This window comes from Rhinatrema bivittatum, chromosome 12 (genome assembly GCF_901001135.1).
Source record: "Rhinatrema bivittatum chromosome 12, aRhiBiv1.1, whole genome shotgun sequence".
NCBI classification, from domain to species: Eukaryota; Metazoa; Chordata; class Amphibia; order Gymnophiona; family Rhinatrematidae; genus Rhinatrema; species Rhinatrema bivittatum.
The window spans coordinates 19728841-19756267 of NC_042626.1; the positions used below are offsets into that span (position 1 = coordinate 19728841).

The following is a 27427-nucleotide window of genomic DNA, read 5'->3' on the forward strand; positions in this document are numbered from 1 at the left end:
GATCTGGGGATGTCCTTCTCTCTCTCTCTCTAATCCTGGGGCCACAGTTGAGGTAGGGAAACATTTGTGTGCATGACATTTTCAAAAGTTTAGGTGTAAACATTCATGCAAAAGTTACACCTGCTCGGGAGCACGCACCTACTGGGGATACCTGTGAAGCTTCAAGGCGGATTTGTGGGCTAAAGTCTGTTGGTACTTTAGTAGTCATTATTTCATCCAGAAACTTTACCCCCCCTAGCATGGTCTGATGTGACATTATGCATCCTAAACTAAGATCGATTACAAAACACATAAAGTCCTCTAGCCCCTGGCTTATACTCGCTAGCCAGCATTATCCTATTGAGGGGGAGGCGTTGTCATAGCGTAGGGAGCTTTGGATTGGTCATGCGCTCTGCAGGCTGTCTTCTGATTGGTCGCTCTTTCAGCTTGCTGTAAGATGGCTTTAAGGACGCCCGCTTTCCTTTCCCACTCGCACCGAGCTCGCTCATGGACAGATTGTGAGTTCACGGGAAAGGAAACCGCGCAGCGGCCGGACAGTGTCCCTTCCTAACGGGGTGGGGGGGGGGATTAAGATGAAAGATGAATCGTAATTTTGTACCAAAAGGGGGTGGCCCCTTCCAGAACCTACCGGCCGAAAAGGTGCCGCGGCCGTGCCTTTAAGTGGCAGCCCTTGCCGAGGAGTGGGCGGGGCATCTGTCATTCTCGGGCCTGCGGAGGGAGGGAGGGAGAGGGCAGGGTAGCGCCGATTCCGGCGGCGAGAGCGTCCTGCGCCTTTGCTTCAACCTTGCAGCCGCCGGGCCGGCACTTTTCGCGCAGATGTAGGAGGGGGGGAAAGGCTGTGCCGTCGCCCGATCCGCTGCCCCCCGCACCCACCTCCTGTGGCCCGGGATGCTTCCGCTCTCCCTTCGGCGGTGAAGCGCTTTCCACTGGGGGTTTTTTTTTTTTTTTTTTTGTTGTTGCTTTGCCGGACCTGAGCCATGCCCGATCCCTGACCCTGCATCCCCCGCGTGAGCATGCAGGCTTGGCGCGAGCTGCTGCTCCTGCCCGCCGGGCTGGACCTGGGCTGGCTGGCCCTGCTGCTGCTCTTCGCGGCCTCCCTCATCACCCTGCTAGCCTGGCTCCTGCAGTACTCCCGGGGGCTGTGGGGCCGGAGGGAGCAGGGCCCGAAGCCGGGCGAGCCCGCCGGGCAGCTGCGGGAAGCCTGGATCTGGAGGTCGCTGCTCCGGCTGGACGCGGAGCGGAGAGGTGGCGGCAGCGCCACCAAGGCAGGAGCCCGGGGCCTCTTAGCCTCCCTGTTCGCCTTTAAGTCCTTTCGGGAGAACTGGCAGAGATCCTGGCTGAAGGCACTCAACGAGGGGGCCTGCAGGAACAGGGTAAGTGTCTGCTTGCGTACCTTGCGCCCTCTGCGCGTCTCTTCTCCTGACCAAACAGGTTTTTCTCTTGTTCACCCAGTGGGGAGCACTCCTTAGTGAAGACACGGCCCTTCTTGTGGGTTTTTTTTTTTTAAAAAGAAACTTGGGGAAGGCTTAGGTTTATTGCATAGCCTTCAAAATATCGTGAGCTTGCAGCAAAATGTAGGGGGTGGCCAAGGTGCTGGAGACTCCAGCACAATTCAGAGCTACAATGTAGCAATGCACAATGCAGGGTGCAACTCAAGATAGCAACATAGTAAATGATGCAGACCGAAAGGCCCACCTGTTGAGCAAGGTGTTCAGGATTGTAACTGCCAGGGCCCTGGCCACTGCACTCCCATGGTGGCCCCATTCCCAACACTACATAAGTTCAGCATTGCAGGGCCCCACTGCAGTTGATTTTGCCCCCGGCCTCACACCCCCTTCAAAGGTCAACGCTGGTAATTGTGGCCGCGCCCTGCAGGTTACCCCAGTTCTGCAGTCCCATGTTCTAGCTCCCATCTCTGCTCCAGACTTGCTTGTTCTGGGGGACCCTTTCATCTCTATGACTGATCATCCTGGGCTCTCTAAAGTCACCTGTACTGCTTCTCTCACCCAGCTTCAGTGCTTGGGATCTCTTCTGTGACAGCTTGGCTCCTTTCTTTTCCCCTTGGGTGTCATAAATAACTTGTTTGTTCCTCTGGCAGTGTTAAGTAATGTTTTGTCACTGTTACTACAAGCAGGACAAGCTTATAAGGGCTTCCCTTCCTCCTCAGTAACTGGACATTTGTTTTTTAGGATATAATTGATTTCTGATAGTGTTGAGCAATTGTTTGGTTCCCTGGTGTTTTACCTTTCTTTCGGGTCTTAAATGGCTTTCGCTCTCATTGTTTCAGGGGACCCTTGGGGAGGAGGGTCCGATGCGTGTTTATTGCAGATAAACAACACCCGCAGCTCCTCGCTACAGATGGAGGCGGGTTTGGTAACTGGGGGTGGGGGAGGGAATACGCCATGTGTCTTTATTTGTAGCGCGCTAGGAGCTTATGATGATGGGATCGCTGAGGAAAGGTGGGTGGGGGTTGGGTAGAAATGGGATGACTGTAACGAGGATGGTGACCAGCTGTCTGTCTCTAAAGAGAAAAGAACAAGGCTTGAGGGCCTTTAAACTGTGGCGGGGCGATCAATCACCCGGAAGAGCTAAGCACTGGGGCAAGTTAGCCAGGGCCTCGGGAGCTGGAACCTCCCTCACTGGAGGTTTCTAAGAGCAGGTTAGACAAAACATCTGTCTGGGATAGAGCGGATCCTGACCTGCAGGCAAGGACAAGGTGATCTCGGGAGCTTCTTTCCTGACCTCTCTTACTGTGATTCTTTGGTTAGTAGTAATGACAATTTTTTTTGGTCAGGTATAGTGCAGTCTTTTGTGCTACCTGTAAAAGTTCTTTGCATGAGCTATTAATCAGGGCCAGAACCTATCTGCATCCAGGAAAGGACAGGCTATGTGGAAGCATGGAAGCCAGAGTTCGTGAGACCCCCATCTTCTCTTGTTTGCTTGTAATGCTATCGGAGCTGCAGGGTGGCCCAGGTTATGTATCAGCCTTATTGAGAGAATGCTTTTTATAAAAAAAAGCATGCCTGTCTTCTGTTTTTAATTATGTATTCAGTTTTTTTGCTGTGGCGTGGTGGTGTTCCCAGTACAGACTGGCCATCCTGATCACCAGCTTTGCTTCTGGGTCTGGATTCACTGATACCTGCAGGTAGTCATTGGAAGCGCCTGTTGCTTTGTAGTGACATGCGAAAGATGATTAAATGAAATATTTGCATTTTAGAGTTTTCCAGGTCGAGTGACTCCAGTGGAGGCTGCAAAACAGGCAGGCACTTGCCAGGACTTTTTGTATTTTAGGCGATACTGTTGGGGATCCAGGGATTTGTGTATTTCGTTTTTTTGAAACTTTTTATTTAACGGACACAATACATTCACGAGCAAGGAAAATAAAGCTGAGGCTTAGCATGTTCACAGAATTGCAAAGATCTGCATTCAGTCCTAACAATCATCTCTAAGCCCACCCAAGCAACCAAGAAATCCATGGCACCCCACCCTGAGACCATTAAGTTTTGTTGTTTTTTTTAAGAAAAATCCCAAAATGTTTTCCAAATACATATTTATCTGGATTATCTCTCAGAGAATGTCCTTTTTTTTTTCTCTCAGTACTCGCAATCTGTCACTTCAGAATGCCAGTGGGACGTGCTGGGAGCACCCTTCCACATCAACGTGACTGTATGCCTAGCCACATACTAACAATGATTGATAAGAATTTTATCTGTAGTCGAAATTACCTCTGTGGTGTCTTTCTAGTTAGCCACCAGCCCCGCTCAAGGAGTCGGGGAGAAGGAAGTATCACGCGATAAGTGTATTTCCTGTCAAAAGGATGCCACTTGCGTGCAAGACCACCACACATGCAAATGTGTGCCATTCAGTCCGCACCAAGACAGCGCATGGACAAATCTAGAGAAGGCAGCAAAAAACATCGGCTGTCTATGCACTCTGTGTAGTAACTTGTCCATTAAATCTACTCTGTGTGCGCTTCCCGTCAGATTTCATCCTTTCTGTATCATCCAGTGTAAGTTGTAGGTCATCATTCCATTGCTTTATCACCAAAGAGATTCCGTCTGGATTATCATCCGTATCAGTAATGGAAATGCAAGAAACTGGCCTTCCCTCAACAGTGATCGCTCCAACATCTTTCCAAAAAATGCACCCAGGGACTCCATCCCGTCCCCCTCAGCCTGACCAAAGCATCTCTCATCTCTAAATAAAGATGGTGACTACTTTTCATGATCCCAAATTGGGTAACCGAATCAGTAAAAGACACCATATCACCCCCCCTTCCACAACTGCCAGAAAAAACGAAGATCACGCTGTTGGCAATGTGCCATAGCTGGAAAGAAAGAGAGCAATAGGGTGAATGTGGATTTTTAGTTAAGGGCATCCTGGAGAACATTCCGACCATGGAATCCCCACAACTTGACAGAACTGCTTCCAAACCTGTACCGTGTGAGCAATCATAGGGTTACTTCTAAGGATTCTCCTGGCAGCTGCCGAAAGGGAAGGCAGTGACAACAACAAGGGTAACGCTGTACCTTCCCTATGTGCCCGTTGTAATTGAAGCATCTGGGTTAAACCATTCTCATACACCCACCAGGCTCACTGCCCAATAATAACTCTGACAACCCCTTACCACCCTGAGACTTGGGCCTACGTAACGCTGCCAGCTTAGTGCGTGCTACTTTATTGTGCCAAACAAGGCTCCCCAGTCGTGGAAACGGACTGAGGTGCTGCACGTGGGAGACGTTGAAAGAGGCACGGGAGTTTAGCACAATACACATCTTAATCAGATTTATCCGTCCAGACCAAGGTACGCACAAGGCAGTCCAGTCTTTAAGAAGTTTCCTCACTGCAGCGAGAATTGGTGAATAATTTAATGTAAATAACTCTCTAAAGTTGGTGATTTATTTATTTATTTATTTATAGGTTTTTCTATGCCAACATTCATAGAGCACATCATGCTGGCTTACATTGAACTGAAAAGGAGGAAAATACAATGAACAGAATAACATATCATAGTTAAAAAACATTATAAGGTTATATATAACAACATGAAAGAACTGATAGGTAGGGTAGAAAAAAAGAAAAAGGTATAAAGAGAAAAAGTAACTTTCTACAAACTATACAGCTTTATCTTTAGCATTTAGGGGGGTACCTGAAGATTGGAAGATGGCCAATGTAACCCCGATATTTAAAAAGGGCTCCAGGCCACAGCCTGTCTTTTTCCTTTGGGTTCTCTGGTACGAGGCCCGTGAAATTTCTTTGTCTGTGGGTTTACCGGCGAGAGACCCGAAAGAACCGAATACCCGAAAGAACCGAATACCCAAATAAGTAAGTAAGCCCATACAGGACCTGCCGGAAAGATTTGTGTATTTCTAGGATAAAATGTTAACTACAAAGAAGACATGAGCCTAGCTTTTGGAAAAACTTCAAATACGGAAAACGTTCCTGTTGGCTAATTTTACTCCGGAAGCCCGTGTGATTGGTGCTAGGTCACACGGTGTTTCAGGGTTTGGTAAGAATATACAAAGTCGGCCAGGTGCTGGACAACTGCCCAAAAACAAAATCAAGTATCTTGCATTAAAGAGTTTGCAAGTTTCATTTCACATTTAATATTACAATTACATCCCCAGCTGCACAATAACATGTAACAGGAAACGATTTGGTTACCAAATTGCCTTTCCCTGAATTAAAAAAGAAAAACCACTCTGAAGCTACATTTTAGCTGCTATACCATCAGTGCTTTGTACCCGTCCATAAGGATCACTGGTGAGTTTTGTAACCTGGAAACTTGCCCCAGTATATTTGTAGAAGCAATAAAGCTACAGCAGAAGATCCGCTGGCATAGGCAACACAGGCCAGATTCTGAAAACGCCCCCCAAAATGGGATTCCCTCTGCTAATCTCAGATTTCCAGGGGGTAAAACCCACCACCTGAGTTCCTTTTGCTTATGGGATGCATAATCTTAAATCTGGCCTTGGATGCGGCGTGTCATTTAATGATCCTTTTTCATGGTCTCTCTCCTATGCTTCTTCTCTCCGCTCATGGGACAATCCCTGAGGTTTGGTGCTTGTCTGAGAGTGGCCTGGGGCGTCTTTGACCTCAGGGTCATTGCTGGTAGGTCTTTCTCTCCTTACTGTGACAGGGCATGGAAAAATGCTTCTTCTTATGTCCAAGCAGGCTCTGTTACTAGATCAGCAAGGGAACCTGCTCTCTTAGGTCAGTGTGCTTGCACCTGGTCACTGGAGGAACAGGACAGCCACACGTTTATGGACGCCACAATAAAACAAAGGCAGTGTAAGCATAAGATCTCATTCACCCTCCCAGCCCAGTTGTGAGGCTGCTGACAGCTCTCGTCTCGTTTCCCTAGCAAATAAGGTTTGATGTATTCACCTTGGGCTCATTAGAAACTGAAATCCCAGCGTGTGGCGAATGTCTATGACCGAATTGCTTAGTTACTCTTCTCTGCTGTGGAAGCAGGGAGAGTGGGGCGCATGGCTGAGTCGTCCTCCTAGGGGAATCTTGTACAGACTTTATTTGTTCAGATAATCGCTGTCATTGAGTATTTAGTTCATTTATAAGTTATTACTTTTTTTTTAATTTTTTATGTTCAGATTTTTCCCATCATAAGGTCTGGCCCCCCCTCCAAATTGCTTTCTCTCTCTTGTAGCTTGAACCCCTTCCCCATGCTTGATCTCTCCTCCTCCTCGGGTCAGTCCTTCGGTTCACTTGCTAACTCCTCTCCAGAGCTGATCCCTTCCCCCCCCCCCCCCCCCATCAGATTTCTATTTGCCTAACCAGGTTCAGAGCCCTACCCCTCATTCTTTATTTAAAATATGTTAATGCTTGATGCCAAAAGCAATGTACAAAATACAAATATAAAATGTAAATAATAAAATAAATACAAGAACAAACTCTGAAATAAAACAATAAAATGGTACAACATAACAAGATAAAACTAAAGAAGACATCCATAGCTACTAAAAGATCTTCATGCATTTGAAGGTCAAAAAGAAGCCGAACCTGGGGAACAAGTAGTGCAGCCTGCTAGCAATTGGAAGAGACCATGCTGTTTAACAGCAGCAGCATGCCTGATTTAAAAAAAAAAATAAAAATATATATATATATATCTTAAGCACAGTTTTAAAAGACTTCCTGTAATCCAGTGGACGCAGGCTTCCGGTGAAGAGTTCCATAGCGTTGGACCCACTAGGGAAAAGGCACAGTCTCTCTGATGCCCATAAGGCAGGTTTGCCAAATGGATGCAAGCCTTGCTGAGAAGATCTCCCCTCACCCCAGCAATACCACCTAAGCCTGGGGCCCCCCAGACACTTGATTCCTGAGGGAGAGGCAGACAGATTGTGTTCCCCCTCTAGTTCTCTCCCCTCAGCCCGATGAGATCCCTCTAACTTTCTCTGTCTGCCAGCCTCCCCACCCCCCTCAGCAGGTCCTCCAGCTCTCTCCTACCTTCCCCCCAAGCTAGCTGTCTACCTCACTCATTCAGAGTCCACTGGACCCCTACCGCTATCTCCTCTGTTTGGGCCATGCAGGCCAGGGCAGATGCTGAAGGTTTACCACTTCTGGCCTGCATGGGCCAACGCAAACTCTCCCAACTTTCTTCCAGTCCACATGGGTGAGTCCACCACTGCTTCTTTCTCATTTCCCATTGAGAGCAATACTGTTCTTTCCTTCTTTCTGGCCATTGCTGCAGCTGCATTATGGGCCCCGTGCCTTATTTGGTGGGGCAAATGCAGAATTCTGCACAGGCGTGGGATTCTGCCTAAACTCTGTGCAGCTGCACCTTGCAGAATTCTGCACAGGCGTGGGATTCTGCCTAAACTCTGTGCAGCTGCACCTTGCAGAATTCTGCACAGGAGTGGGATTCTGCCTAAACTCTGTGCAGCTGCACCTTGCAGAATTCTGCACAGGAGTGGGATTCTGCCTAAACTCTGTGCAGCTGCACCTTGCAGAATTCTGCACAGGAGTGGGATTCTGCCTAAACTCTGTGCAGCTGCACCTTGCAGAATTCTGCACAGGCGTGGGATTCTGCCTAAACTCTGTGCAGCTGCACCTTGCAGAATTCTGCACAGGCGTGGGATTCTGCCTAAACTCTGTGCAGCTGCACCTTGCAGAGTTCCCCCAGGAGCAGACACTGAGCAAGAAACGTGAGTGCACAGGTGGAGCTGAAGCAAGTGATAGGTTTTCCTTGCTTTACTTTTGTTGTGATTGGGTTTTACTTAAATTGTTGTACACCACATTGAACGGCTGGGGCTGCAGTCAATAAGAATTAAAAACTCCCGGGTTAGGCAGAAGCTGAGTCTTATGGACAGCAGGCTCTCCCGGTGGCTCAGTCATCCATCTTGCCCTCTCATCCAGGTTGATGACTGCGAAACTTGTGCATCTCAGATGCTCCGTGCAGTGCAGTGGAGGCAAAACTGAAACTTTGATTTTTGGTCAGAAATGGAGAGATTTCAGGGCCCCTGAATCTCGAGTCTGCAGTATTACACAGAAATGAATGCAAGGATCCATTCTGCCAAATAACGTTCCTTCTGCAATGTTAGGGACCTCAGGGCTTTTTTTTCCCCCTCGCTTCTTCACAAATAGAGGATAAGTATAATGCGTTAGCCCCTCCTTGTTTGGAAAAGAAGTTAATGGCAGTAATCCTGGGACCTATGATTACACAGAACTTTCTGAAATATCCACCTTTTGACAAACTAATACCCCTCCCCTGCCCTCAAGACCCACAGTAAGTAAGTAGTGTTCCCCCTCTTTCTGTCTCGGTGAGGTCTAGGAGTGGTCCTTAGCTTGAGACAAGAACTGGACTCTGGCTGGTCTTGCCCAAAACTTTTATTATTTACAAGGGAAAATAAGCAAAAAATGCCTACTTACCCCAGCAGTACTCGAAACAGAATTTACACAGCAGCAGTTTTGGCATAGTCTCTGCTTCTGTCTCCTGTCTGGGGCCTGCTTGCTTATCCCCCTGCTCAGGGAAATGCCCTGGAACCAAGATTCCCTTTGGGCCAGATAACCCGGAGCTTCAGGTGTCCTGCGGGTCTCTTGTAGACATGGTCTGCATGCAGACAGCTCTCTTCCCCCATAGAAGTCGCTTTGGAAAAATGAGACCTGTGTGTCTGTGCCCATGTGCCTGCTTTGCCAGCTTGTAGAGGAATGTCAATCAGTTTGTTTGCATCTCAGAATATTTGTGCATGAATGCGTGTACATGCATAACATGTTCTATGTGTGTTTGCATCTGTACCAATCTGTGCCTGTGTGAGTTCATGTGTCGGTATCCTGGCATGTTGCTGACCTTTGAGCATACATGGGTCAAACTTTGAGTGTCCATATCTACCTCTATCCTTTGCCTGACTGTACTTTTTCTTTCTCAGGACACTGGGTAGCCTAACTGGTGTTGTCAGTTCTGATCTAATTAGCAGGGGACACTCTTTGCACAGCCACGTGAAGGTTTTAAAATCGGATCCATAAGTCTCATAGACGTGCACACACCCAGACAAGTCTTGTAGGTAAAATGTGATTTTTCTCATCAGAGCAACAATTTAAAAAAAACAAACAAACAAACATTGATACTTTATCAGATTGTATAAGGACTATGGACTTTGTGTTAAGGGGATAAGGACCTGGATTGTATAGAGACATTTTTTTTTTCTATGTACCTTGTTTTTACACAGGAGCAGTAAACAGAAGTGGGCTTTCTGTGTCCAACCTATTGGATCTGGATGCACACTGCCAGCATAGGCTTATAAACTCCCATGTCTGCCTCGGAGATGGGCATGGCCAGAAGCATTTCCCCTTTCAGTAATCCTCTTTGGCAGCCTGACAAGGAAATGCCTTGTAACAGTGTTGTGGGCTTCCAGTGCTGGAGCATAGCGGACAAACCACCTGGTGCTATACCAGGGAATGTGCAAAACGCAGGCACAGTGAACAGAAATCTATTGCTGTACCCTGCCAACAACCTCACCTGGCACCAGTGAAGCTTTATGTCCTGTTACTGTACCTTCTTCCACTGCATTCCACCAGTAGCCTGCCATCTTAGCTGCCCAAAGATATCCCTGGTGCTTTTAATGCTCCAATATACCCATGTAGTACCCATTTGTGGTGGTGGGGGTTCTCCTGCTTCCTGTCCAGTGGGTTCTTGGCTAAGGCCTCATATTATGGAGCTAGGGAAGGAGGTTCAGCTTTCAGTGACCCAGGGCAGAGTGAAAGCGGAGCTGTTTTTTTCCAGCTTTATCTCGCAGCAGGAGACGATGCTGGTCTTGCAGGGAAAGCTTTCTAGCTTATTTTGGTGGTGGTATGTACCTTATCCGTTTTCACAGACCTTGGCACGGCTCTGATTTTCTTGGCAAGGTACTGCAGTGGTTTGCTCTTGCCTTCTGTGCAGTCAGCCAGCGCCAAGATTGCTTCCAAAATCTGACGAGTCCAGGCTCGCTCAGAATAGCATTGCTGGGGCTGCCTGTTTTTAAGGAACAGATTTTGATTCAGGATGCTACAAAAAGACTGGAAGGCTAGGATCAGCCTGGTTTTGGTGCTACATCGCATGGCAGCCTCTGTCCCTCTGCTCCTAGATGTGTTTTCTTTTCCACATCCTCGGGATCCTCTCCTGGAGCCATCCTCCATCTGTGCCATGAGCTGGAATCAGAGTCTGAATGCATGGCGCTGTGGGATCTCTCTCACTAGGCATGCAACACCTCCAGGATAATTGTGGAAATCTAATTTGGCTGTTTTGTTTTTTTTTCTTGGTGTGGGGTTGGAGTCTCTGCAGCCTTGGCTCCTCATGGCTAGGGTCAGAGTCTCCCCAGGTTAGTTATTCAGGGAATCGGACAGATTGATACAACGCTCAAGGCATGGAATGTCCATAAAATGAAATCACTGCCTGAAAAGTAAAACCAGCATTCAGAGATGTCCAAGGAAAGCCCGAAATGGTAGAGAAGAGTTTGCCATTTCTGTGTGCCCTTGTGCTTCCAGTGATGCTCCTCGCTGCACACGCACCCCTTCCCCTCCCCCAGTCCTGTTCTTAAGCTCGCTGTTTGTAAGAACATTGCATTGAATGCCTAAGAAGATCACGGGATACCCTGTGCATTTTACTTCTGCAGCTCATTAAAAGATGCTGGAAAATGAAGAAAAGGCTTTATACAGAGTTCCTGTCTCCCCAGAGTGCTGACTTGCCGCACTCCCCACAGAACCAGTGGCCTCTGACTGTGCTAAATACTTTACTCTCTTGGACGGTTATTGACTCAATAACCACGACAGGAAGAAGTGTGGTGCTTTGAAGGGCACCATCTCCTCTTTCCTCTGTGTCCCCTGGAAGGCCGGTGAGGAGTCCAACTCTGGCCTCCCGTCACCACTGGCTCCTAATGTTGTTGGCTGTTCTCAGGGGCACTAGACCCAGCTCTTCCTTGCAGGAGCAGCTTCTCCCCATCTACTCCTGTTCCATGGCTGGTTAGAAAGAAAGTAGCTGCAGTGGCGCTGTGTGGATCTAAGGCTGGGACACCTTGTGCATTGTGATGGCTCTTAGGCAGGCTCTGAATTCAGGGAAAAATCACTGCCTGGTTCTATTGTTTGGAGCAGAGCAGCAAGCCGAGAGCCAGGGAAACCAGGATTCGAATCCCACTTCTTCCACTGACGTTCCTTGCGACCTTGGGCAACTTTCTTCATTGCCTCTGATACAAATGTGGGTCCTGATTTACTAAGGCTTTTGTCCCGTTCTGTGTCTCTGTAGAGGAAAAATACTCATTATTAAATGAGGCCCTTAGATTGTAAGCCCTCTGGGGCAGGGACCTATCAATTTTATCTGAATTTTGTTTTGCGCCACAAGCTCGGATTTGGAAAAGCAAGTCATTTAAATGTAAAATCCAAAACTAGTTATTGTCATGTTTAACTGCTAGTTGAACATTTTTCTGCTGTAGTGTTGAGGCAATTCAAATACAGTTTAGACCACATTCACTCATTATTTAATAATAATGATATCCCGCTTATTGCAAAGCAATCGTGCTAAGTAGGATTGCTATATATTTTATGATAATGTAACCTAAACTGCAATAAATAGTTAAAATAAGTAACATTAAAAATAACATAACAAAAATCTTCATGCCAACTACCAAATAACAATGCACTTTCTACAGGCTAAAAGCCTGTAGAAAGTGCATTGCTTGAACAAATGAGCTTTTAAGACTTTTCTAAAAGAGCAAATATCTTCAATTGCTCCTCTCGTCCTGTTTTCCAGAGTTCAGTACAAATCACGTTTGAAGAGAATCCACAACTACTTCCTGCGGCACAAATAGATCATGTGATCTGCGCTGACCAGTCAGAAAGCAGTATGGTAAGTAGTGGCATGTGATCTGCGCTGACCAGTCAGAAAGCAGCATGGTAAGCAGTGACACCTCGAACCTCTCCAAAGTATGTGAGGGGCGGGGATACTGGAATAGCTGGATAATTCTAGTTTGTTTGTTTATATGTACAATATTTACATTATTTACTGTGCTTTGATAGCACAAATACTTTGAACATTTCGATGTTATAGACAGGTTTTCCCAAAATGCTCCCCAAATGTGTGGGGCATAATGTTCTTTTTCAGTATCCCTGCTTTCCCAGATTGTACTGGTTATTGTGGACACCACCTCATTAATCCGGGGGGGATGTTCCCCAAGACTAAGGCACACCTTGCCAGCCATATTCGGTGCTTTTATGAAGGCAGTAATTAGCCAAAGAGTGCAGGCCTTTTCTCATTCAGTGCCTATGGAAGCAGTCACTATTGCCTAAGGCCCTTGATGTTTAGCAGAGGTCTGCAGAGGGTTTCTTGAAGGCCCGTGGTTGTCCGCCAGCATGTTTGTGAGTGTAAGAAGATGCCCTTTCCCTATTGGATGGTCCCAGAAAGCAAAGCGGAAGCCGATGCAACGTAGCGAAGTAGCAACCAAAAGAAGTTGATCGGTAAAAAGGATTCTTTTATTAATACAACAAGCCGTAAAGCCCGTTAAAACGGGCTACATCCCTCTGTCTCTCACCTCCCCCTCATTCTCTCTCCCCTCACTCTTCACCACCCCCCTCCCCCACCCACTCCTCTCCACCCTCCCTCTCCTCTCACTCAGTCCCCCCTCTCCCTCACTCCCTCCCACTCAGTCCCCCCCTCTCCCTCCCTCCCACTCACTCAGTCCCCCTCTCCCTCCCTCCCTCCCACTCACTCAGTCCCCCTCTCCCTCCCACTCACTCAGTCCCCCTCTCCCTCCCTCCCTCCCTTCCTTCACCCACCTCCATTTTCCTCCCGGCGCGGTAAGCGCGACTTCCCGCAAACCCTCACCCGGCTCCATTTAACTCCTCCCCGCTCCTGCCGGCAGATCTCGGGGGGGGTCACTCCCGCGCGCCGCGGCAGTGACCCCCCCGAGATCTGCCGGCAGATCTGGGGAGGAGAAGTAGCGGCACCGCGCGCGCGCGGTGCCGCTACTTCTCCTCCCGCTCCTGCCGGCAGATCTCGGGGGGGGGGGGCGCGGGAGTGACACCCCCCCCCGAGATCTGCCGGCAGATCTCGGTGGGGGGGGCGCGGGAGTGACACCCCCCCCCCCGAGATCTGCCGGCAGATCTCGGGGGGGGGGGTGTCACTCCCGCGCCCCCCCACCGAGATCTGCCGGCAGATCTCGGGGGGGGTGTCACTCCCGCGCCCCCCCCCCGAGATCTGCCGGCAGATCTGGGGAGGAGAAGCAGCGGCACCGCGCGCGCGCGGCGCCGCTGCTTCTCCTCCCGCTCCTGCGGCCCCCACCGCCATTTTTTTTTTCTGATCGACATCCTTGCCCGCACATGCGCAGTAGAGCTGTGCTCTACTGCGCATTTGCGGGCCGTCGGTCACAGGCCATTTATAAGGTAGATGTGTGGTAACCAATAAAGCCAGACTCTGGCCGAGTTTCGCTCATGTGACAGAGCTGCTTCAAGGGCTTAATAATCGCACTGCTTTGCTCTGAGGTGTATCAAGAATCGCATTCAATATTCCTTCTCTGCCAGACACATTGTCTCAATGGGATTTTGAAAATGAATTCGGCGGTGGATGTCCCCGGATCTGTACGCCGTGAAACCGGATGTGTTCTAAAGGTCTATATGCCGCGGAACATCTTCTGCTTCTGTGATTGAATATTCTTGTGGCAATAGTTTCCCGCGTTTGTTGGTGTCTCTGTGACGTCAAAATCCCGTTGATACAAGAGAGAATTCTTTTTATCGATCAACTTCTTTTGGTTGTCCCTTTCCCTATTGGAGGAGTCTCTCCGTTTTACATGTCCACCCCATGGAAAGGGATGAGTAGCCAAAAAATGTTTTGTTTTATGGGTTTATTTTTTCATTTTGTTTCATTTTATGTCGTTTGGTGTGCACTAAACAGAACAAACAGCACATCCCCTACCCATGGGTCCATAGAGCTATCACAGCAGATTATAAGGGTATCAGTAAAGAGTTTGTGCTCTAGAGTTTAGGGTCCAGTTCTGAATTCCCTGCTCCTTGCCACTCTCTAGTCTAAGGCTATGCTTAATGCATTCAGGGAGCATGACTGATACAGGACCTACAAGGAGTTAAAGGGCTTTCTGGTAAGGATCCAGACGTGCTTGGGATGTGTCAGCTGAGCTGCGCTGCTGCTATTTGTGCCCCACGCTTTTGGTACATTTCTCCACTTTAGGTGTTGCACTGCCAGCTGTCCCTGGATGCCATGAAGTTTCCTGTCTCTGTTACCCAGCAGTCTCCAGCAGCTGTTTCCATGGATACCTACCAGGTCACGCTGGTTGTGCAGCAGGCTCAGGTAATGTGAGAGAAGAGACGTCTCTTGGCAGATGCCATGCTAACTTGCCCCCTGTTCGGTTGTGCCCAGACAGCTGGTGTAAACGTCCGATCTGTAGCTCTGTGAAAGTAAACGTCGCTTTTACTTTGGGGAGAAGAACTCTTGCAGTTTGTGGAGAGAAGGAATAGCTGTTGTGTTCTGCCTAGCTTAGAACTCTCTCTCTATAGGAAGGGGGTAACAGGAACAGCTGTCCAGGGTCGGGCAAGTGGTCCATCAGGCCCAGCTTCCCTGTCTCCGAGCTATGGCGCTGCGCAACAAGCCCAGGCTGTGGGGAATAAACCGTAATGTTAAACAGGGCTCACTGATTGTGGAGTGTAAAACCGGGGCAGCTGATGGACCTGCTAAGGTTCCTCTGGGGGCAGGAGTACTTGGAGCAGGGCTGATTGCTGGCCGGTGAATGAGGGCAGCAGTAGTTGTTCCGTGGCTGATTGACAAGGTGATAACCAGACTTGCTTTCAGCTCAGGAGCAGAGTCCATAAGACAGAAGAAAGAGAGCTGCAGGCTCTATAGTGCTCCAAGCCATATTAATCTGTACAGTCCTCCCTCCAATTTGCATCTTGTTTATTGATCACACTCCTGTCCTCTCTCGCTCATTTGTTCTCCCTGTTTTACTACCTCTGTGTGTCATTTCTAAAGAACTGCTAGACATATTCACTGTGCTGTGCAGACAGAGACGGGCTCTGCTCCATGGAGTTTACAGTCCAGTCAAGACCAATTCTTCTCAATTCTTTCTTCTGTTTCTACTATCTGGTCATGTATCTTTGTCCTGCCGTCTCCCGCTGCGTCTGTCTCCCTCCATGTCATGACCCCCCTCCTGTCTTTTCTCTCTCTCTTTTTTGTTTCTTTAATGTTTAATGTGCTCGCTGCCTGTCGTGGAGCCAAGGTTGGTAGTTTAGAGCTGTAGCGGGACATTCTCTTGCTTTTCCTTACCACAGTTTTGAAATGAGTGCTGTAATCATAAGACGTTGGTTATGCACACAAGTGTCTGAGTGAGGTGGGGCGCAGGGGCCATGGGCCGCCAAAATCCGGCTCTTCCTGCAGAATGGCTGAGGGAGCTCTGTGGCTGGGCCGGGCGGGCAGCAGCTGGTTGGTGGCTGTGCCTTGGCCGTGTCCTTCACCTCTGCAGCCCAAAAGCTGCTTTAAACTGCCCGGGAGTCTGTTCCAGTTGTGCAGGCAGCACGGGAAGAGGAGAAAGTGGCCTGAGGCACCGCTGCTCACCTCCTGCCGCTGGTCAGGAGGGGAGGTGGTGTCGGACTGGGGAAGGAAAAGAGGAGATGCCGGGAGGAGGAGGGGGGAGGTTGGTAGAAAATGGTTGGCTTGGGGAGGTGGGTCCCCCAAACCAGAAAAGTGTTCTGCTGCCCCTGGTCAGATGCACTGCCCAATGCCCATGTGTGGGTGCTGTGGTTTCTTCTCTTTCCCTAGCGTGTATCGGAGCCTCCCATCTCTGTCTGCTAAGATTCTCCTGTTCCCTTTCTAGCTGGAGATATGCCTTGAGGAGGTGCTAAATGAAGGGCTGCTGGTGTCCTGGTCCTTCAGAGAGAGACCAGAGCTTACCCTAACGGTCATCCCTAGATTCCAGCCACAGGAGGTGAGAAATTGTGCTGAGCAGGGATTGGTCAGCCTCGGGAAGGAGGAGCCTTTTTCCAACATAGGGCGGGCCTTATTTTGATAGGTCGCGTTCTGATAGGTGTGCTGAACAGGGATTGGTCAGCCTTGGGAAGGAGGAGCCTTTTTCCAACATAGGGCGGGCCTTATTTTGATAGGTCGCGTTCTGATAGGTGTGCTGAACAGGGATTGGTCAGCCTCGGGAAGGAGGAGCCTTTTTCCAACATAGGGCGGGCCTTATTTTGATAGGTCGCGTTCTGATAGGTGTGCTGAGCAGGGATTGGTCAGCCTCGGGAAGGAGGAGCCTTTTTCCAACATAGGGCGGGCCTTATTTTGATGGGTCGCGTTCTGATAGGTGTGCTGAGCAGGGATTGGTCAGCCTCGGGAAGGAGGAGCCTTTTTCCAACATAGGGCGGGCCTTATTTTGATGGGTCGCGTTCTGATAGGTGTGCTGAGCAGGGATTGGTCAGCCTCGGGAAGGAGGAGACTTTTTCTAACATAGGGCGGGCCTTATTTTGATGGGTCGCGTTCTGATAGGTGTGCTGAGCAGGGATTGGTCAGCCTCGGGAAGGAGGAGCCTTTTTCCAACATAGGGCGGGCCTTATTTTGATGGGTCGCGTTCTGATAGGTGTGCTGAGCAGGGATTGGTCAGCCTCGGGAAGGAGGAGCCTTTTTCTAACATAGGGCGGGCCTTATTTTGATAGGTCGCGTTCTGATAGGTGTGCTGAGCAGGGATTGGTCAGCCTCGGGAAGGAGGAGCCTTTTTCTAACATAGGGCGGGCCTTATTTTGATAGGTGTGCTGAATTTAGGGGCAAGGCAGCTAGTGAGAGGGAAGGACAGGTGCGAGAGATGTTTGTTTCCCACTAACTATTATTTTACTTTTTTTTTTTTTTTTCTTTTTCCCATTTGCTCTGATTTTGTTGTGTTGCAGGGGAATGATGGGAAGGTGGATTTATCCATTATCCAGAATCTGATCGAGGACACGGTAGTCAACAGTCGGCCAGCCATGATGGTGAATTTAAAAGCATGCACTGGTGGAACGGTGAGGCACAGGCTCAAGGTCTTTGTCCTTCTTGCTTCTCCTTCCTCTCACCTTCTCTCCCCCTCCCCCCCCCCCCCCCGCCTCCACCACCTCAACCCCTAAGCCTTCCTTTCATAGTTACCACAGATCGTGTACACACCACTGTTTGACTTGCCCCCCAACAATGAGGCCCTGGATAGCAGAATGGTCAGCGACATGGCCAGAGGAGCCTAGGGGTGCACTAGAGTGCAAATATCATCGAAGTAAACTCTCTCTTCCTTTTCCATCTATGAGCTGCTTTTTTTTTTTCTCAGTTCTCCTTCCTCTGATCTGATGTCACTGGTGTATTTCTCTGTCCCAAAAAGGCTTCCTGTGACAGGCTGCTCAGAGGGTCTCCATCCGGCATGCTGTCTTCCTCAGTTGGCACACTGGTGCTGCGACAGCTGCGAGTGCAAAATGTACCCCCCTTGGAGAAAGGAGGTGAGAAAGTGCAAGAGCTAAGATAGTGAATCCTACTTGTGGTCTCTGGCATCTTTTTGCAGTATGATTCAATCGGATAATGCTTATATTCAAATAATGTAGTGGAGTTTAGCTGTGACACCAGGATTAGGATCCCTACATTTGTGAAAAATGGCAAGAGTCTCACTTTTACCTCTCGTACGAGCCCTCAGCAAACTCCGTCTTCCTCAACACCATGATGTTGGGTCAGTGTTGGCTTGGAGGGAAGAGCATTGCACACCTTATTGGTTTTGATAATGTGGACACCTGATCCGCTGGTAACCGAACTGAGACCAGCAACCCATTTCACAGAGGCCATCACCAACCCCAGGTGGATATGAGCCAGTGACCTAGTGGTGAAATGGTTTGTAAATCTATTGCAATCCCCCTCCACAACCTCCCCCCCCCCCCATTGCCCCAATCATCTACCAGTGTAACCACCAGAGGAACAAAGAAGGAATAATTGTTTATTTTTAAAAAACAAAACAAAATGGAGAGAAATACATAGACATGCAAAAGAGAGGTGAAGAGAGAGAAATCTGTCTGTCTCTCTTGACAGGCGTTGTTGAATACCCTTTAGTGATCGTAGGGTTCCAGCTGCTCAGAAGAACATTTTATAGAGGTGGTGGTGGTGGTGGAGACAGAGCACAAGGCTGAGTGGATTTTGCTTGCATTTCGGGAATGAAATGTGAGAACTTTTGGAACCAAAACATGGGCTTGTCCCTCCCAAATGCAGCCTTCTGAAGTGAAGCCTCTGCCAGTTCCTCCAGCTCCTTCTGACCTGTATCGCACAATCCTATGTTTCAGGAAGGGGTGAGCTGTGCTGTGTGGCGGAGCTGGACTGTCCCCCACAGCAGAAGCAGACGAGGCTGGTGAGCGGGAGCGGCTCAGAGGTGGCTTGGAGCGAGGAGATCTCTCTGTAAGGAGTTTGCAGGGGGGAGGGAGGGGAGAATGTTGGGCATCCCAGGGCTCTGGGATATCTTTAGAGACAAAATACTGCGGCTTTTATTCCTCTTATTGTAAAAAAAATTTAGTATAGCTATCCGAAATCTTTGTTTTTCCCTGTATTAGTTATAACTTTAAAGAATGGTGATTTTGATTGCCTTCCTCTTGCTGCCCAGTTAAACACAATGGGAAGTATTATTGTTCATCAGTCATGTAGATAGGGACAGGATGTGTTCATTTTCTGGCTTGTATACAGTCTTCTCATAGCCAGGTGGGCAACCAGATAGCTGAATGTAATTTAGGCACGATGCAGATAGGCAGCAGTCGTATCCAAGGCACAAGACTCGTGAATATCCAAGAGATCCAAGGAGTCGGTGACCCCTGACTGAGTAATGTTGCTGTGATGGCTGGGCTAGAAGGGAAGGAGGTTAGAAATGAGTAGCTGTGAACTGAAGCTGATGCACCACAAAAGGCCTTTTCCAGTGGAACTAAAAGCCGAATGCAGCAGGAAGAAACTGCTGAACCAAAAATGAAAGGATTGCATGTGTCTAAGTCAGCATGAGGAGAGGGAGGCAGAGAAAAGGAGCATGGGGCAGTGGGCGGGCAGCGGATCTATTGAATGGTCACACATTTTTATTCTCTTGTTTTTCCTTTCTCTACCAGAGAACTAGGGCCAGGGAGCCAGGAGCTAAAGCTGAAGGTACTGGGGAGCAGCGGCAGTGGAGAGAGTGAGTTCTCAGCCTGACACCCCCCCTCTCCCTCCCCGTTTTATTCATCGCTTCTCTCATGGAATCACATGGATCGTGTGTGTGCGTTGGGAGTTCTTGCCATTCGCTTCCGTAGATCTCAGTCTCAGAACAGAGATGGCAGCCAGCTGGTTGTAGGCTGCCCCGTAGCCCACGGGTACTCAGTGGGGAGGGAAGCGAGACCATGGGGTAAGGGGGATGACGTGGGTTTGAAACAGAACAGGAGGAAAAGAGCCGAGGGCAGGGGGGGGGTTTGCTTGGGGAGGGGATTATTATGAATTAAATGTTTTTGTCTGCACACAGGTATGCTGCTGGGACATACCTCTGTGTCTTTAAATTCCTCTTGCAGACCTCTGTGTGGGAAGCAAGTGTACCCCCTAACATCTGATCTCAAGCAGTCAGTGGCACCTGCACCTACCATTACACTAGAGGTAACGTGGCCTGGTTTGCTCCATTCCTGCTATTTTAGCTTTCTCCACAATTTTACCGAAGTGTAGGATGTAGAAGCTCTAAGACGGGGTAAGGAGGGTTGTAGAGGTAGTCCTTTGCAAATATTTTTACTACTTCTACTAAACCTCATACAGGATAGGCTTTTACTGCTTTTTATCCATTTCCTGGGAGGTGAGGCAACATAACATGGCATAACCACACATGGGGAGGAAGACGTATCTTTCATGGGCTTGGAGGGGGGAACTGTGTCATCCAAACACATCAGGAAGCCTAAGGCCGAGTAACCTGCTATCTGACCTCATTGATTTTTCTTGATCATATATAGATCTGCCAGGAGGCCCTGCAGGCTGCTGCGTGCCTGCGAACTAGCATCACCCCCACCAAGAAGATTGAGATGGATCGCACGATCATGCCTGATGGCACCATTGTGACCACAGTAACCACGATCCAGTCCAGGCCCAAGATGGACTGCAAGCTTGGTAAAGCTACCTGCGGGTGCTTTGACAAAGTACTGGTTGACAGTTTACCAAGAGCGGTTCCTCCTTACTGTGAACAGAATTACATTTTTGTTTTGCCTCCTTGGTATCAGTTTGAAGGCTTCCTCTAGGTTAGTGTGGGTTATAGTTCCCTCATGTGGATTGCTTAAGAGTGTTGCATGGTTTCGGGCTCTCATTAAATGAAAAGCAGTTTAGAATTATATCTTCATTATACAATAAACTTGACTATAGATTGGCTGATTGCTACCTTTTGTTGTGGATTAGTTGACGGGTTTCCTTTTTGGGTTATGGTCTCGTGGCCTGGATTGGCTGAGGAGCTTCTGGTTATGGTTGAGGGTAGCCCCTGATTTATGGCTTCTTCTTTTGGGCTGTTTGACTGGTGGTTTCTTGCTAAAACTTAGGTGATCTCTTATTTCTCACACACACGTGAAGGAAATGAAAGCAAGTTTGCCCTCATGCCTGTTTCTACTCTTGAATCCAGACTCTCCCTCAAGGTCTCCATCTAAGGTAGAAGTGACAGAAAATAAGCTGACGGTACTGTCTGAGAACAGTTCTCCCCGAGCGTCTCCTAGCAGCAGCCGTAAGTATTACTTCCTGCGGCTAATAACGAGATTGCCTTTCTCTCGTAGTCCAAAATGATATAGAAAAGGAAAAAAAAATAACCACAATTCTAATGGGAAGTAACAAGCTTCATTTTCTTAGCATAAGAAAATATACAGCACTATTGCAGGCCAATGATTATGCATGACCCTTATAGCAGCACAAATATCGCAATGTCGCTGAGTAGCCCTGGGGGGTGGGGAGCATGAAGGTGCTATAAGAGAAACTTAAATCTGTGCAAGACAAAGATGTAGGTTTTATTTAAGAGATTCCTGTGAATAAGGTCAAAGAATAATTACTCACCTTGATGTTTTTTTTCTTGATGATTCCCTTTCTCTTGCCATACAAACATTTTGGTTTGCTAAAGCAAAGATTCTGGTGCATCAGACGGAGTCAATTTACACCACAATATTTACTGTAAATAATGGTCAGTCAGCCATTGCGGTGCAGGATGCCCGAGGAAGAAGGGGGCCCACATCTAATCTCCTGAGGTGGGCTACCCATCACCACCTATCCCCACTCTGGAGGAGACCTTTTTGAAATTGTTGCTTAGGAGCCCCTTAATTTTAAACGTGCCACTTGAGGAAGTACCTGGTGGCTGCCGTATGCTCACATTTTCTCTCTGTCCTAGATTCCTACACATTTAACTGACTTTTCATATGTAAGGTTTTGGTCGTGTTTGCACAGGGGACGGTCCTATTTCCAGTGGTTTGGATCCAGTGGCAGAAACGGCAATCAGGCAGCTGACAGAGACGACTAACAAACCCGTGAAGAAGACCCCAACCAAACGCAGCACACTGATCATATCTGGAGTCTCCAAGGTAACCAATAAGAAACCAGACAGGGCATCCTTTTTTTTTTTTTATACAGGATCGAATATGTAAATTTTCCCAAAGTCCTTGACAACTATAATAAAGAGATGTAAGTTAAAGACACAAGAGAAGAGATGCAGGGCCACCAAAGAAGGGGAAACTAAGTCTGGAGAGATGAGGGACAAAGGTGCAGGGTCAGAGACATAGCCTGGAGGACAGAATGAGAAGAGATTAAGAGAAGAAGCTTGGGATTAAGTCTGTCCCAGATCTGCAGGCCTTAACTTTTTTTTTAACATTTTATTGGTCACACTGGATGGACCATTGGGTCTTTTTGTGCTGTTATTTACTATGTTACCATGTTCTATATCATTTGGTTGTTATATAGATTATTGCAATGTGTTGTGTGGGTGGGTCTTCCTTTGAGAATCACTTGCAAACTCCAAGAATGCCACTGCCATGGGGATTCTGGGCAAGTCCAGAAGAGAACCTGCTTTCCCTCTTGTTGCATGCCCTGCATTGGTTCCATGTAGTGGCTCGAGATAACTTCAGATTGATGACTTTGGTGTTCTGAGCATGCAAAGTAAAGTACCTATTTAAAAAGCTAAGAAGGTGTGGCCCGATCCGTGATCTTAGATGGAATAAACAGGCTTTCCTGGAGATTCCATCTGCCCAGGACCTTCATCTAGTTAGAGTAAGAACAAGAATTTTCTCAGTAGTAGTGCTGAAACTCTGGCATAATCTCCCTTTGGAGAGCAGGAAGAAAGTAAAATCCTGGCTATTTTCAGATGCTTGATAGCTTCTCAGGGGTTGGGGAAGCAAGACTTGTTTGTATTAGTTGTGCATGTGTGTTTTTTGTTTTGTTTTTTTTATTTTATTTTATTAGTTGTGCAAGTTTTTTTTGGGTTGGATGTGGCTAAGGAATGAAAAGGGCTGCTGTTTCTGATGGGGAGGGGATAGTTTCCTTGCTTTATTTTTGTTGTGATTGGTTTTACTTAAATTGTTGTACACCACATTGAACGGCTGGGGCTGCAGTCAATAAGAATTAAAAACTCCAGGGTTAGGCAGAAGCTGAGTCTTATGGACAGAAGGCTCTCCCGGCGGCTCGGTAATCCATCTTGCCCTCTCATCCAGGTTCCGATTGTGCAAGATGAAATGTCACTCTCTCTGGGCTACGCCGCATCCATGGAGGCCGCAATGCAGGGCGAGTCCTGTATGGATGACCACACCCAGACTTTAGATCCTTCCTCATCACTGGAAGCCGCTCTCTCAGGGCAGAGGACCAGCCAGGAGGTAGATGAGACCACGCGATCTGACATCTCCGAGAGACCCTCGGTAGATGATATTGAATCTGAAACGGGATCCACAGGAGCAATGGAAACCCGCAGCTTGAAGGATCACAAAGGTAGAGCATAGGGGGAGAGAGTTTGTCCGTTCTTACATTTATCGTGGAGATGCTGTGTGATGTGCATGTCAGGCCTTGTATTATCGTCCATAGATGGGCGGGGTCGCTTAACATTACACAGGTACAGTGTGCGGACATATTAGGTCTTGCATTATCACACATGATGTATAAGATGCTATGTGTTTATCTCATATCTGAGGCAGTAACATTTAATGTGTGCAATGCATGGGAACAGGCAATCATCCCATGTCCTCTTGCTGACATGCCCAGAGGTAGCTGCTTGACCTTTGTGACTTTTAAAGGTCGATACTGTCTAAATTTAAATTGTGGTGTTTTTTTACAAAGTGTGTCGTCAGTTTATATCTGTTTCTTTCAGTTGGCTTTCTCCTGAGCGGTACCAAACTCCTTTTCAGGAAGAGGAACAAAGCAAAAGAAGCCGGGCTGAGCCAATCCCACGATGACCTTCCAAGCAGCTGCAGCTCTGCCTCCAGGAAGAAAGGCAGCTTCTCCCGTCGTCTGATCAAACACTTCTCCTTCAAGTCCAAAGCTAAACCGAAGACGAGCACCAACGGGGGCATGGCAGGGGCGGGCAGTGAGAACTGAGAGAGAAGAGGCAGGAACGGACCACAGCTTCTGATGAGAGGCCGAGCCCTAGCCAGGAGCACCCAACCTTTGTACAATACCGAATATTGTACTTATTAATATCAGAGTCCTGCCTTGAACTGGCATGACGCACATCAGGTGCCCTGGATGCGATGTCAGCTCACAGTGAAGAAGGGAAAACCTCTCCAAACCTTGCAGTGATGATGCGCTTGTAGCCTGCTACCTCCAGAAATCATAATGCAAGAGAGCCATCTGCTGGGCTTCAATGCAAGCTCTGCTCCACCCTGTCCTTCCCTGTGAAATGCTTCCTCCTCCCCCTTTTCAGGCAGCGTCATACAATGCAGAAGCCATCATGGTTTAATATCCATCCCAGGAGTGGGACGTTTTAGTTTCTGAAGCGTGTGAGGTCTTTTTTTATAGGATAAGGATTATGAAATTCCAGATTTTACTTTTCATGCAAATAGTTACAAGCTCTGAAACACATGAATGTGATAACGAGATCCTGTTGTATCCCGATCACAGCTTGTCCAAGAATGGCTGAAAAGGAGGTAGATGTAAGGGGTGGGTTCATGTCAGACTACTCCCTGATCTGTCTGCTCTCACGAGCCCTGCCTGTGAGTCTGGTGTATATGGCCTTCTGGACAGGTCTTGCCATTTACCTCTGCTCCGGAGAGGCAGAGCTGCTGCTTCTGTAATATTTGGGGGGGGGGGGGGGGGGGGGGGGAATACAGAGCCAAGCAGAACACTGGAAACTCGAGTACTTTCCTCCAAGAGCAATGGCACTGAGCTAGGAAGATTTTTTTTTTTTTCTCTTTCTGTAGCGAGTATGGGGTTTTTTTTTTTCTATATGGCCCTTTGGTATAGGTCCTTGCTGCCAAGAATTTTGTCTCTGGTTGAACACCGTTTTCTATGATATTGTATATAGCATCTCTAAGTTTATTTCCCTTTAAAACTTGCGATACTGGCCAAGAAACTCTTTCCAAAATCGTACAAAATCAAAAAGGCCATACAGACTAGTTAACAAGGTGGTTGGTGATCTGGATGTAAGAAAGGGACAGTTCTGGAAACACGGGGGACTGTGTTAGAAGCAGACCAGGAACGTGAAGCCAGCTGGCCTGTGCTACCTCTGATAGAGGAAAGGGGAAAGCAGCATCCCCCGAGAGAGAGGTTCTCATCTTGCAAACTGACCCATAGAAATCAGCAGCAACTGAAGACCGCTTCAGATCATTTATTTCCCGTCTTCCTGCTTTTAAAGCTGTACTGTGCAATTCTTCCTCCCTCTCCTTCAGAACGTCTGTGTACTGGTTTCTAGTTATTCTGTGGAGGGCAAGTCCAGAACCTGCATAGGAAAAGTGAGACTCTCTTTGCTTGGGATTTTTTTTTTTAAACCCTAGGATATTTGAAGAATGATTCACGAGTGCATAAGATTGCTTTTTAAACACTGTAAGTGTGTGTACATATATATTTATGATATGATTTTCCTGGTATCAGTTGGGTGTGTGCCCAGGAGGTGAGGAGGAACGTCTGCTGTTACCTGCAGGATGGACAATGGGTGGAGCTTATGTTCCGGGTCTCAGACCTCCACAGGAGAGAAGAAGAGAGCGCTGCAGCCATTCACTGGAAGTATTACTATCCGTACACACTTGCTCTCAGGAGCGTGTAAACGTTACCTTGTTTGACATTTTGTTTTACGTTCATAGTGGAGTCTCTCTTCTCTCCTGGGCGATACTTGCATCCACATTCGATCCCCTTTTGCTTGTTGCACATGGGCAGAGATTTTTGGAAACATACAGGGAAGATGGTGGGGTGGACACTTACCTTTTTGGCAAATGAAGAGCACTCCTGCAGCTTTTGTGATTCACTTATTCACTTTAAAAGAACCCCCTTTTTTAAAGTTTTCAACCAGTTGTATGAATGTAGCACCACTTGGGTGAGTCATGGGACACTCCCAGGAGCCGGGCATCTCAGAATGGGTGCTGAATGTGGAAGGCTGCACTGTGAGTAAAGCAATCTCCTTTTGTCTGTCGCTAGCAGCGGTGCGGGAGGGGGCTGGCGCCGCCTTCTTGCACCATGCCGGGTGGCTGCCTGCACATGGAATAGGAAATAAACTGGAATGATAAGTCATAAAGAAACTGTGAACTTCATAAATACTTTCTAAACTAATCAGGGACTGTTCTTAAAAGCACCTGGAGAAAATGTGTCACTTTTTGTAGGATGGTCCGGTCCCTTGCATTCCCCAGCGGGACACGCAGTCCCATCAGCTGACTGACTGATAATGACTTTAGGGCACCCCTTGTTGTGTATTACTGCTCCCTGTTGCTATCGTGCCTATTAAGTCTCTGTGGATGGATGGGGCAGTGGGAAAGATGTTTGTTCTGTAATGGGAAGCAGAAAGCTGAGGAAGGCACAATTTGAAAAAGTTGAACTAAAGGAAAATGTTTTGGGGAGAAGCAATGACACGAGATGTAGTCGGAGGGGAGGGGAATTGTAGAAAGATCTGGGAACACTAACATTTTATTAAATAAATGTTGGGGGAATGGGGGTGCTTCACCCAGTTTTGACATGCTCTAGAACCATAGGAAACTGCCATGGGAGAAGAAACCTGCATTCAGCTTTCTCTTCTCAACAAATCATGTGGAAGGCCAAGTGCTTCACTCAGTGTTTGGCCTTCTAAAGAAATACTAGGAAATATGCTGTGGTTTTTTTTTTTGTTAAATTATGAAAGAGCCTGGAAAACTGTTGTAATCCCATTTTGATATGAATTTGGATAAGGACCCATCGGTTGTCGTTCGTGAGCCGTCCAACGTGATCGGCTTCAGGATTTTGCTAATGAACATAATAAACCTGCTTTCTCCCTCAGTGCCTGGTCTGTAGTGCCCACATGCAGGTCTGTGAATGGTACTGCTTTATAACCCTGAAAATGTGTAAAAAAAAAAAAAAGCATAACCATGCGGCACGGCGAGGGGAGCTTTGGACTTTATTAGTGAAATACTGGTAACAAACCAAGTAGGCTCCATAATTCCCTATCGCACATGGGACAAAGCTCAGTAAGAACTCGAGAGCCTCTGACAGTGCAGTGGGCGATGCCGCGCCAGCCGTTCTCAACGAAGGGGCTATTTCCAAGCCTGATGTACCTAACCTTGTGGCTCCCCCCTCCTCCCGTGTGGGCATTAAATCCACTGCCTTTGCATCCTCGTGGATGCTTTTTTTTTTTTTCCCCTCCGGGTGAATCCCGTGGTGATGCCTGTCCACTCCCCCCCCCCCCCCCCCCCCTCCCGCCATTGTTCTAGGAAGATGTAGATATTCCATCCTATCTACAGCACATCGGCTTGAAGAATTAGCCTTGCACCTTTGTAAATGTTACAAGAAAACTTTTTATTACTGTGTGATGGTCTGAATTTAACTTATTAAAATAAAAGATGTGGAATA

The 27427-nt window shown here is 47.9% G+C and overlaps 1 protein-coding gene across 1 annotated transcript; it reads left to right on the forward strand.

Annotated features, from left to right (window-relative positions):
* The first annotated feature begins 697 nt into the window (after window positions 1-697).
* C2CD2L (C2CD2 like) lies at window positions 698-27427 on the forward strand. The gene is made up of 14 exons (XM_029573231.1): window positions 698-1373; window positions 12233-12328; window positions 14660-14779; window positions 16296-16406; window positions 17356-17466; window positions 17811-17925; window positions 18751-18862; window positions 19552-19616; window positions 19938-20065; window positions 20410-20563; window positions 21063-21161; window positions 21869-22002; window positions 23125-23395; window positions 23772-27427. The coding sequence occupies exons 1-14, from the start codon at window positions 1014-1016 to the stop codon at window positions 23996-23998; spliced, it is 2103 nt and encodes a 700-aa protein (XP_029429091.1). The 5' UTR covers window positions 698-1013; the 3' UTR covers window positions 23999-27427.

Bases quoted from the DNA above. Each gene is read 5' to 3' on its own strand.
- C2CD2L (XM_029573231.1), top strand. From the start codon at position 1,014: ATGCAGGCTTGGCGCGAGCTGCTGCTCCTGCCCGCCGGGCTGGACCTG. The intron at 1,374-12,232 runs GTAAGTGTCTGC...CCTGTTTTCCAG, and splicing joins AGGGGGCCTGCAGGAACAGG to AGTTCAGTACAAATCACGTT. The intron at 20,066-20,409 runs GTAACGTGGCCT...GATCATATATAG, and splicing joins CACCTACCATTACACTAGAG to ATCTGCCAGGAGGCCCTGCA.